The sequence below is a fragment of the Oncorhynchus mykiss genome, chromosome 26 (assembly GCF_013265735.2).
Source record: "Oncorhynchus mykiss isolate Arlee chromosome 26, USDA_OmykA_1.1, whole genome shotgun sequence".
Taxonomy (NCBI): Eukaryota; Metazoa; Chordata; class Actinopteri; order Salmoniformes; family Salmonidae; genus Oncorhynchus; species Oncorhynchus mykiss.
In genome coordinates, this window is record NC_048590.1 from 43821899 (window position 1) to 43834487 (window position 12589).

At 42.2% G+C, this 12589-nt stretch overlaps 1 protein-coding gene across 1 annotated transcript in view; it reads left to right on the forward strand.

Annotated features, from left to right (window-relative positions):
• Window positions 1-7750: 7750 nt before the first annotated feature.
• The window catches only part of LOC110526986 (transmembrane channel-like protein 3), a 50090-nt gene continuing 45251 nt past the window's right edge, over window positions 7751-12589 (forward strand). Inside the window, exon 1 of the mRNA XM_036963629.1 lies at window positions 7751-8177. Within this exon, the coding sequence (XP_036819524.1) occupies window positions 8059-8177 (119 nt within the window). The 5' untranslated portion in view covers window positions 7751-8058. The remainder of the gene's footprint in view (window positions 8178-12589) is intronic.

Consider the following 12589-nt stretch of genomic DNA (forward strand, 5'->3'; position numbering starts at 1 on the left):
GCCACTGATTCCTTCCAAACCAGTCATTGTTGAATTAGCGATTTCCAACTATTTGTTTAATGTTTTTGTCCAATGGCCGATGAGCACCGATACGTTTTATCTTTCATTTCTCATCATTATTTATCTTCATACGACAAGGATTAAAAAGGATTTGCCAGTAGATTGTCGACTTGATTCATGATGATGTCTACTAGCTAAGATTTTGTAAGTATGATGTTGACATGATCAGTCCAATCAAAGCTACTGTAGATATAACATGATTTGACGTCATTTTATCTGTGGCCAATGACCTTCAAATCAAATGTTTCTTTGTCACACATACACATGGTTAGCAGATGTTTTTGCGAGTGTAGCGAAATGCTTGGGCCTTCTTGGAGCCTTCTTAGATGGGCACTTCTAATGTAACTCTATGGCAGCACCCAAGGGGCTAGAATTGTCAAGGTCTAGCCTTAGACTTGGCGGTGACGTAGTGTCCCCATGAGTGACAGAACACTGAGCCAATCACGGCGCAACACTCCATATTTCCTGCTGGCTTGCCCCGCCATCAATGAAAGCACCGAGCTAGGCTGAAACTCCTGCATTTTGGAGCTGCCGCCAACTGTATTTATTTATTCTCACCCATCTACACACAATACCCCGTAAAGACAAAGTGAAAACATGTTATTATAATTCTTTGCAAATGTATTGAAAATGAAATACAGAAATACCTCATTTATTTAAGCATTCACACCCCTGAGTCAATTAGAATCACCCTTTTCAGCGTTTATACAGCTGTGAGTCTTTACCGTTCACTACCGTCACTTAGAAATGTCCTTGTTTTTGAAAGAATAGCACATTTTGCTGCCCATTAAAATAACATCAAATTGATCAGGATGAAAACGGTCCTTGTTTACAAGCAGGCCGGGTCCTTGCCCTTCTGCTGCCCTAGGAAAGACCCAAAAATGCTGCCACCGCAAAACTAGAATAGTCCCAATAAGCAAAATAACGTTGAAAAGACGTGTAAAATACATATTTTCCAGACGTTGAAGTTAGGTTAAATTTAGGTTCTGAATGAAGGGTGAAAAGGCGTAATTTATACGTCTGTGTTTTGGCCAAATCAAGGAGACATAGACGTCTATGATTGTTTCAGGTTTTGTACGGACCGGACCAAAATCCAATGTCCGTGGATGTGCAAGTCAACGCCGGTCCGGACTGGACGCAAAAATAAGACATCCAAAGGGCATCGCTGTCGGTCCATGCTTACCGAGGTCTAGCCTACAGTGTTGCCTGAAATTGAATGTTATGAATGCCTATCTATGTGTTTAGCCTACAGTTTTGTAAAACACCAAAAAAAGACGTTGGGTCTGGACCGGACCAAAACAAGACGTCCGAAAGACGTTGGCTCATGCTTACTGAGGTGTAGCCTACCATGTCAGCCACAATGGAATTTTCTGAATGCCCATCCATGTTGTGGGCCCACCATTTGTAAAACTGGCTGTTGCATTGGCTTTATTCGTTTCCTGAGTGTATCAAGATTGGTCCACCACCCAAAGGACATCCAGCCAACCTGACACAATATTGGAGTCAACATGGGCCAGCATCCCTGTGGAACGCTTTCAACATCTTGTAGAGTCCCTGCCCCGATGAATTGAGGCTGTTCTGAGGGGATAAGGGGGTGCAACTCAATATTAAGGTGTTCCTAATGTTTTGTACACTCAGTTTATGCAATAATAGTACAAACTTTCTGTACAAAAAAAAGTTCAGATAAACACACTCACTCACTATATAGCACAGTTGGGTTGGAACTCGTAAGATGTCGCCCTTCTCCATCGGCACAATCATCAGTGGCAGACTCAAAGTTTATGCACTATTATAAATAACCATAGATGTATTTTATTAGGACCATCCTAGGACCATGCCCCAGGACTACCTGACATGATGACTCCTTGCTGTCCCCAGTCCACCTGGCCGTGCTGCTGCTCCAGTTTCAACTGTTCTGCCTTATTATTATTCGACCATGCTGGTGATTTATGAACATTTGAACATCTTGGCCATGTTCTGTTATAATCTCCACCCGGCACAGCCAGAAGAGGACTGGCCATCCCACATATGCTCTCTCTAATTCTCTCTTTCTTTCTCTCTCTCTGAGGACCTGAGCCCTAGGACCATGCCCCAGGAATACCTGACATGATGACTCCTTTGCTGTCCCCAGTCCACCTGACTGTGCTGCTGCTCCAGTTTCAACTGTTCTGCCTTATTATTATTCGACCATGCTGGTCATTTATGTTATAATCTCCACCCGGCACAGCCAGAAGAGGACTGGCCACCCCACATAGCCTGGTTCCTCTCTAGGTTTCTTCCTAGGTTTTGGTCTTTCTAGGGAGTTTTTCCTAGCCACCGTGCTTCTACACCTGCATTGCTTGCTGTTTGGGGTTTTAGGCTGGGTTTCTGTACAGCACTTTGAGATATCAGCTGATGTACAAAGGGCTATATAAATAAATTTGATTTGATTTGATTTGATTTGATTAGCATATCATTGATTGTGGATCAGGCCTGTGGATGTCTCATATTCATTAGCAATTGATTGTTCAAAGGCTACAGGGATTCAGCATGTCATTCAAAACAAGAAGTGCAGTTGCAAAATGATTTGTTCTATCAAGGCTATTCATGCAGAGGAGAGAGAACGTATAGGCCCTGTAGATGTTTCTGCTGGCGTAGGAGATTCAAATCTTCATTACCTTTCAGCCTCCTCTCCGTTGCATAGATGTTCCAGCGAAACACGCGCTCAGGCATCGCTTTCCCGCGCTGTGAATCATGGCCGGCAGATTTAGCACTATTGGCGGGAAGTTCCAGCGAGAAGAAGTCATGACTAAGGTATTTCCGATGTCATTAAAATAGAGAGGAAAGAACTGCCTGACTAGGAAAACACTGTAGACAGGGACTAGTTTAAATCCTGAATTATGTTATTTTCATATCTCAAGTGTATCCTTGCCTTTTTCATGTAGCCTAGCCACCTCTTATCAGTCTGAGCCCCCTGTAGCCTAGCCACCTCTAATCAGTCTGAGCCCTCTGTAGCCTAGCCACCTCTAATCAGTCTGAGCCTCCTGTAGCCTAGCCACCTCGAATCAGTCTGAGCCACCTGAAGCCTAGCCACCTCTCATCAGTCTGAGCCACCTGTAGCCTTGCCACCTCTCATCAGTCTGAGCCCCCTGTAGCCTAGCCACCTCTCATCAGTCTGAGCCTCCTGTAGCCTAGCCACCTCTCATCAGTCTGAGCCTCATGTAGCCTAGCCACCTTTCATCAGTCTGAGCCTCCTGTAGCCTAGCCACCTCTAATCAGTCTGAGCCTCCTGTAGCCTAGCCACCTCTAATCAGTCTGAGCCCCCTGTAGCCTAGCCAACTCTAATCAGTCTGAGCCTCCTGTAGCCTAGCCACCTCTCATCAGTCTGAGCCTCCTGTAGCCTAGCCACCTTTCATCAGTCTGAGCCTCCTGTAGCCTAGCCACCTCTAATCAGTCTGAGCCTCCTGTAGCCTAGCCACCTCTCATCAGTCTGAGCCCCCTGTAGCCTAGCCAACTCTAATCAATCTGAGCCTCCTGTAGCCAAGCCACCTCTAATCAGTCTGAGCCCCCTGTTGCCTAGCCACCTCTAATCAGTCTGTCTCCTGTTGCCTAGCCACCTCTCATCAGTCTGAGCCCACTGTTGCCAAGCCTATTAGACCTAATGTAATATTGAACATTACGCCTAAAAATGAATAAAAATGTGTTAAAGATAAAATAAGAGCCTTAGCCCGAGATGATCAACTGACTACTTTAGACAACCAATCTGCAACCTTTTCTCAACATAACCTAACACAACAGCCTAGGCCCAGACATACTCCTCTCTAGGAGTGTGTTCTCTACATACCTCCACGTCACTCTGTCACCAGGGTCCTTTAGTTGCGAATCAGCTTCATTACAAAGTAGATAAAAGCTGGTATTGGATTTACAGAAGGGGACACTATCATTCAGCAGAGGGGCAGCCGCTGCTGCTTCCTTTATCATTACAACTTCATGATTCAATTTCTCCCCGCTTGATTGTCTCACAGAGTTATAGCGCTGGACCAAGTCCCGACTCGGCAAAGTGATCTCTCGGCGGAGATTACATTTTGCTTTGTGCCGCAGCTCTCTAGATGAACTGGCGGTAATGGAGGCTAAAGACTAACATGTCTGACCTTGGTCAGAGTTAGAGGTTATCCCTGTAATTATACTCTCAGTGGGAAAAGCCTTACAGGCTGTAGATCATTTGGAGCTTTGGGTTTCATGGCTTGTATCCCAAATGGCACCTTTTTCCCTTTATAGTGCAGTAATTTTGACCAGGGCACATAGGACTCTGATTAAAAGTAGTGTACTATGAAGGGAATAGGCTGCCATTTGCAACAGATAATGTTAGGCCTATTTTATTTCAAGGGGCTGTGGTCCGCTAAAGGGAGATTTACTTTTTGTTCACTTTGAGATCAGATAACTTCAAAACCAGTTGTTATGCTCTAAGGTAGGCTATAAACTAACTACGAGGTCTGAAGCCTGCTGGTTTTCTGTTCTACCTCATAATTATTGCACCGACCTGGTGTCCCAGGTCTAAAAAACGCAGTGGAACTGGCTTCAAGGTCCAGAGTTGAGTTTGAGGGCCCTACACCCTATACCTTCTACACTAAACCTATACCCTATAATACAGGACACGCTTTAGGAGCCCAATCCATCCAGTTATGCTCTAAGGTAGGCTATACCCTATACCATGCCTATAGTGTACAGTATAACACTTAAACTAACCTAGAACCCTATACCCCAACCTTAAATGATGTGTTAAAGCCATATAAAAATAAACGTTATCAGAAACCAGTCACACACATCTAAATTCAGGCTAAAGTGTGTGTGTGTGTGTGTGTGTGTGTGTGTGTGTGTGTGTGTGTGTGTGTGTGTGTGTGTGTAATAAATCTAGGCTTTTTCCCCCACAGATCAATCTTGTTACATCTATCCATTTAGTTTTATCATTGTGATCCAGGGACATTACATCAGGCTGAGGAAAATAATTGGCTCCATAAGTGTATTTTCTTGTGAATTGGATATCATGAAAGCAGCACTGTGGCATCTTTGGTGACAGAAAAGATAGAACATTTTAAATCTGTGAAATAGAATATGAGGTTCAATACCGAGCCTTTTGTAATGTGATTGTGAATGTGTTGATGTTCCAACACTACTGCTTATGTATTAGACCAAAATAGGCCTTTTATAAAGGACATCACTGGCACCACAGATGAACGCTTTCTAGAATCCGTTCCTACGCTCATCCCGTTAAACAGAGCTATAGTATTGATATTTTATGGGTGAGGATTGTCTATATCTGAAATCTGTAATGACTGTTGAGGGGCTGTTTCTCAGACACAAAACTAGTCCTGAATCAGAAAGCACCTTCAATGGAGACTCTACTTTTTAGTCCTAATCTGGGTCTGGGAAACTGCCCCATGGTCTTTTAGATTACTGCCCTTTTGATCTTGGTCATTTGGCGTGAAATAAATCACAGTGCTGTTTTGTAGAGGACTAGAGGTTTATTGTATTTAACACGATTTCATCCACGGCTCATAATCAAATATCATCCCAAAGTCATCCTGAAACTCAAAGTAGACTCCAGAGGTAAAAGTCGTTGTGTGGTGATGTCCTATTATGGAAGGTCCATAGAAGCCCCTACAGCCGGAACCTATGTCTCCAGAGACTGGCACAGTGAGATAATGTTGATAAAGCCTTTATATACGCTCCCACAAACTTCTAATTAACCTTTCATCAAATTAATGTCTCGTGAACTATCCAAACTTGTGTTCAAAGCACTGAAGCACAGCCGACAGCTCTATTCTACTAGTCACAATAGCCATTGATGCCTGAATTACTTGGGTGTGTGTGAGCTCTGGTGTGGGAGTGTGTGTGTTCATTGTAAGAGTGTGTAGGAGGAGAGACAGTACAGTGGAGGAACCCAGTGAAGCAGTACTGTGTAATTACTGTAGATAATGATGGTGCTGTTCTTTGATAGCTAGTCTGTCTGAATACGAGATGAAAGCATGCACATCTCTCCTATTCAGCCCAGCCACCTTAAAGGGATAGTAAATCTACAAAGCAAGATGACCTAGTGTGGCCTGTCTGTTTTCTGGAGAGATTGCAGTCCGTACACAGCATAACCCCAATTCACACCACCCTATTTGGCATGCGATATCATATTGATGTCATTTTCTGGTTTATAGATGGTTTTCTGGTCAGATAACCAGGTAAAGATGTTGCTTTTCTGTCACCCAAAATAAGTAAAAAAATACAAAATAATAATCATTTTAAAACTGGTGTAAAACCCATGGCGCTGCAAAGGGCGTTAGCCAGTCATTGCAACCATTTTGGCTTGCAGGCCTGGGTAGTCAGTGCAGTACATAATAAAATATCACTTTTGTTATTACATATTAAGGCATAGATTTAAAGAAGTCGGCCCAGGGTTTTTCACAAACTCTGTCTTAATTCAGTCATCAATACCTCACTAAAATAACTGGAAATAACTTTAAACTAAAACAACATTTTGTTCATAACATCCCTACTTCCTGGATTATGTCCCAAATGCCACCCTATATTCTAGTGCACTACTTTTGACCAGAGCCTTCTAGGACCTTGTCAAAGGTAGTGCACTATGTAGGGAATATAGTGCCATTTGGGACGCATCCCTGAACTTTTCCTCAAATGTCTTATTAAGCATGCAAGACCACGATCTGACAATTCAGTCTCCAGGTTTTCAGTAATTAAAACTTTTCCATCGACTCCCACTTAGACGTTCCTGTCTGATGTGCTCCATGGAGTACACTCACAGAGAACTCAATTAAAAATGGCATAAAAATAACATGTCCCCTCTCGATCGGGCTACGATAACCTTCTGCCTTCTATTCTAAAACGACAGACTAACGATTCCATGAGCCAACTGAACAAATGGTCCATTATCATATCATTGTTAACTAGCCGTGGTGTCACTTCTCAGAGAAGAGACATTTCCTTGTATTTGTGTTAAGAGGTGTGATTTGATCTGATTTGACTACACCCCAAGGCTTATGAAAGCACCTCTGTATGTGAACCGGATTAGAATTCTCTGTGTTCCTGGCAAAAGGTTCCACAGAGGTTTATTTAATGCTTAGGATTTCATTTTAGACCTGCTTAGGAAAGACACTGAATGAAATCGAAAGAATTACAATGTACACTATATTATTTAAATGATCATATACTATGATCGGTATCCACTATCTACCAGGGTTAGATCAATTCACTTTTCAATTCAGTCAGTTCATGAAGTGAATTGATAAAGGTTTTAGATTGTATTAATTTCACTTGGGTCAAATCGATGAGCAAATTGCTATTGTAAAAAAAACACCAAGTAAACTCCCCTCCCAGTGGCCTATACTGCATTATGGGTTTGAATGAATGGAGTCACAGGCTTTACTGTTAGAAGATATTATCATTGATTCATTATTTGAGTTTGATTGGAGAAAAACACACAAACCAACCATAGTTGTGTGAGCCACAAATATACAACTCATGACAGCCAGGGAGGTGTGTGTGTGTGGTGTGTGTGTTGCATGCACTAGCCCTTTAAGAGTTCAGTATTTCTCTGATTGGATCCGAGAAAGAGTCAGGCAGGGCTTGTGCGGCCAAGGGTCTGTCTGATGCTCCAATGAGGTACCACGACTGCAGGTTGCCCCAGCCACTCCCGTCTCTCAGCTCCAACACGCACACACACACACACGGCCCCTAGACTTCATTCAGCTTTGCCTCAATCAGTCTGCAGAGAGTCTCAGGAGAGCACAGGGGGATGTGTCAAGTTAGTGCTTTCTGAAAGTTTGAACTGAACTGCACACACACGCGGTCAAGCAAATACCACGGAGAACACACACACGCAGGGACACTCGTCATGCACATACACAGTCTGACCCTAACACACACACAGATGGATGGACAGAGCTGAAAGTTTAAGCTTGCATACATATACCCACACCCAGAAACACACACCAGTGCTGAATTACGGTCAGGATGAGTGGCGTGTCTGAGACTGCTGTGGTCAGTAGACCCTCGACTACCGTGAAGCGACACAAGAGTGTCAGGAAGAACTCCAGGCGGATTTACTCATCTTATCAAGACAACCAGCCAGGGTGAGTTCTACAATCTTAGAAAAAAGGTGTTACCTTGTTATTCCGCTGTCCCCATAGGACGACCCTTTGAAGATCCCTTTTTGGTTCCAGGTAGAACCCATTTGGGTTCCATTTAGAATACTTTCCACAGAGGGCTCTACATGGAACCCAAAAGGGTTCTACCTGGAATCAAAAAGGGTTCTCCTACGGGACAGCCGATAAACCCTATTGGAACCCTTTATTCCATTTTGTACTATTCTATTCATGTTGATATTAAATTATGCTTTCCATGTGCCAAATGAATATGCATTGTGTGGACAGAGGACATTATTATTTCTCAGTTTTTGACCTCAACTCCATAGCATCCTTTTTTATGACTTGCAAAAGTGTAATTTACATGTATACATGGAAACTGTTGTCGTATAAATGTATCCTCATCCAGGTTGTCAAACAGGTTAGTGATTGATTGACTGAATGTATTTGATAATTAAGGTAGAAGGCTCCAGCAGGAGACAACATTACATATATAATACAATATGGATGATAAAACCCAATACAGCCCAAGGGCTTGTTGTCATTCTGGTCCTGGTATTATTTCTGATGTATTCATGTATTTGTCGGGGACCATGTACAACATGCCATTGCACCAGATTGAGCTAGATTGCTCATTTTCATCTGTAGTCCCTGGGCAGAAAACAATCAACATCAATACAATGCTACAATATAACACACTATTCAAATATATATACAGTACCAGGCAAAAGTTTGGATACACCTACTCATTCCTGGGTTTTACTATTTTCTACATTGTATAATAATAGTGAAGATATCAAAACTATGAATCAACACATATGGAATCATGTACTGTAGTAACCAGAAAAGTGTTAAACAAATCCAAATATATTTTATATTTGAGATTCTTCAAAGTAGCCACCCTTTGTCTTGATGACAGCTTTACACACTCTTGGCATTCTCTAAACCAGCTTCATGAGGTAGTCACCTGGAATGCATTACAATTAACAGCTGTGCCTTGTTAAAATTTAATTTGTGGAATTTCTTTCCTTCCTAATGCGTTTGAGACAATCAGTTGTGTTGTGACAAGGTAGGGGTATTATACAGAAGAGAGCCCCATTTGGTAAAAGACCAAGTCCATATTATGGCAAGAACAGCTCAAATAAGCAAAGACAAACGACAGTCCATCATTACTTCAAGACATGAAGGTCAGTCAATCTGGGAAATTTCTGTAATTTTCTGTTTCCTCAAGTGCAGTCACAAAAATATCAAGCTCTATGATAAACTGGCTCTCATGAGGACTGCCACAGAAAGGAAGACCCAGAGTTACCTCTGCTCCAGAGGATAAGTTCATTAGAGTTACCAGCCTCAGATTGCAGCCCAAAAAAATGCTTCACGGAGTTCAAGTAACAGACACATCTCAACATCAACTGTTCAGAGGAGACTGTGTTCTGTGTTAATCAGGCCTTCATGGTTGAATTGCTGCAAAGAAGCATCTACTAAAGGACACCAATAAGAAGAAGATACTTGCTTTGGCCAAGAAACATGAGCAATGTTCATTAGACCGGTGGAAATCTGTCCTTTGGTCTGTGGAGTCCAAATTGGAAATGTGGGTTCAAATCGCCGTCTTTGTGAGACTCAGAGTAGGTGAACGGATGATCTCTGCATGTGTATTGGATGGAGGAGGAGGTGTGATGGTGTGGGGGTGCTTTGCTGGTGACACTGTCTGATTTATTTAGAATTCAAGTCACACTTAACCACCATGTTTACCACAGCATTATGCAGCAATACGCCATCCCATCTGTTTTATGCTTAGTGGGACTGTCATTTGTTTTTCAACAGGATAATGACCAAAAAAAATACCTCCAGACTGTGTAAGGGCTATTTGACCAAGAAGGAGAGCGATGGAGTGCTGCATCAGATGACCTGGCCTCCACAATCACCTGATCTCAAACCAATTGAGATGGTTTGGGATTAGTTGGACCTCAGAGTGAAGGAAAAGCAGCCAACAAGTGCTCAGCATATGTGGGAACTCCTTCAAGACTGTTTGAAAAGCGTTCCTCATGAAACTGGTTGAGAAAATGACTAAAGTATGTGCAAAGCTGTCATCAAGGCAAAGGGTGGCTACTTTGAAGAATCTAAAATATGAAATAGGAAATATATTTTGATTTGTTTAACACTTTTTTTGGTTACTACATGATATGTGTTATTTCATAGTTTTGATGTCTTCACTATTAATCTACAACATAGAACATAGTAAAAATAAAGAAACAACCTAGAATGAGTTTTGACTGGTACTGTACATACATACAACAATAGACATTCTAGTTATAATATTACAAAAGAGTTTAAATGTCCCTTTTTCCTATACATGTCCGCATGGCTGGTTTGCCTTTAGCCACTTCTCCAGGTTTGTCTTGAAGCTAGCAGAAGTACTGCACTCTGTCACACTGGTTGGCAGGGGGTTCCATAATCCAGACGCTCCGACTGAGGAAGTTGTCTGGACAAATGTAGTGGATCTAAACTGAGCTGAGCAGTCTCCTCTGGTTGAAGCTCTTGTCCTCCTGGTCTTTGCAATATGCAACAAAGAGGAGGTGGGGCAAGGTCATGAGTGATCATAATCATCAGAGGCATAAGAACTTGTCAAATCTCAGTAGGTTATATTTCTTAATGATATTGCAGTGGTCATTTTTTCCCTAGCACTTTCAGAGTTTGTTTATAGAGCTTTTGAAGTGTTTTCATTGATGTGATATTATCTTGTGACCAGGTTGTGACCAGTGGTCAGGGCCGTTTTCTTTGTTCATGAACGTGGCCTTATTTCTCTTACAGCATATTGGATGACTCTCATTCATATTCCATTCACCCAGTTAAATGTAACAGCGATAGGTTTAGGCTACTACATGATACTCAAATTTTCCCTATGCCCATCATGTGGTTGCTACAACCTAGCCTATGAATGAAAGTTTACAACGTAGGTGCACACAGGTCGAGAGACACATTTAAGGTGACTGGTGAGAGTCTGGTGACATCACAAGATGGGAAACGGAACCATGTTTCCGTAATCCAACCAGTTGAAAATATGCTTTGGGATTTAATGAATATGATGTCAGTTCAGTTGGCGTCTGAGACATGATTACTGATGATAGGACGACATAAACTGTTGGAAAATCTACACATTCTAGTTATCAGATCCACATGGAATTGTTGTGCAATTTAAATGTTTAAATATGAAACTATTTGTGAAAAGGTCAAATGTAATTTTTAGCTTCTTAATGAGAGAACGGTTTGTCAGAAGAACACCCCTCTGCTCACTCAGAGGCCCCGCCGAAGTGAACAGACATGGGTTGTAAACTATGAAACACGGCTCTCTCCCCCAATCCCATATAACCCCCTGGACGAAAATGTAACTTCCTGTTCCAAGGACGTGCGGACTGGCAGTCCCCCCGTTGAAAGGACAAAGACCACCTACAGAACTAAGCCAACATCAGCAAGAACCTAACGCAATTGGCATCGGATTTCAATGTGAAGGTGACGACCTACACCCTGGAAGGATGAATTTCGACTATGCCAGCCAGAATATAGCATGAGCTTAAAAGTATGGCAACTTGGTGTGAACTTTGAACTCTTATTCACTCCAGAGGTGATACCTCCTAGGCTTTGAGTTAGCAGCAGCCGCTGTAAATGTGGGCTAGGAAAGGACGGATGATGTATCCAATCTAACACACACAACAATACCACAAAGTAACCGTTCTACCACCAGACATGCTTCAAAGGACAACCTGGCCTACCATCTACGACCAACCTACCGAAGCGCAGCTCAGAGTAAATATTAATTGAATTTACCTTTTTCAAATGGGCGGTAATTTAGAATGCATAAGATACTGTATTTACGATAGCATAGCGTCTCCCTTTGTTACTCAGTCTTCCCGCTCTTTCATTCAAATCCAACCCCCTCTCTTTGTGTAACCAGCTGTCTTATCTGTTCCGTCCACCAGGGACGTTTTCTTTATGACATAATTTGTAATCAATGTATGATCCATTCTGTGTAGATGTAATTCTGTGTGATTATTTAAGTATTTAGTCAATAAATAATTAAACCAAATTTTGTATTGCTGATTCAACGTTTTAGCCAGGGTTTTTGAAGATAACCAAGAATTTATAACTTTCAGATGAGACTGAATAAAGTGATGATTAAATATTGACTGCTATTTATGTAAAAGATTACTGACAGCATGTCAGTTCATGCTGCAATAGGCTGATAGGCTGATAGGCTGGAGGACGTCATCCGGAAGTTGTCATAATTTCTGTGTAAGTCTATGGAAGGCGGTGAGAAGCATGAGCCTCCTAGGTTTTGTATTGATGTGAATATACACAGAGGAGGACGGAAGCTAGCTGTCCTCTGGCTACACCATGGTGCTACC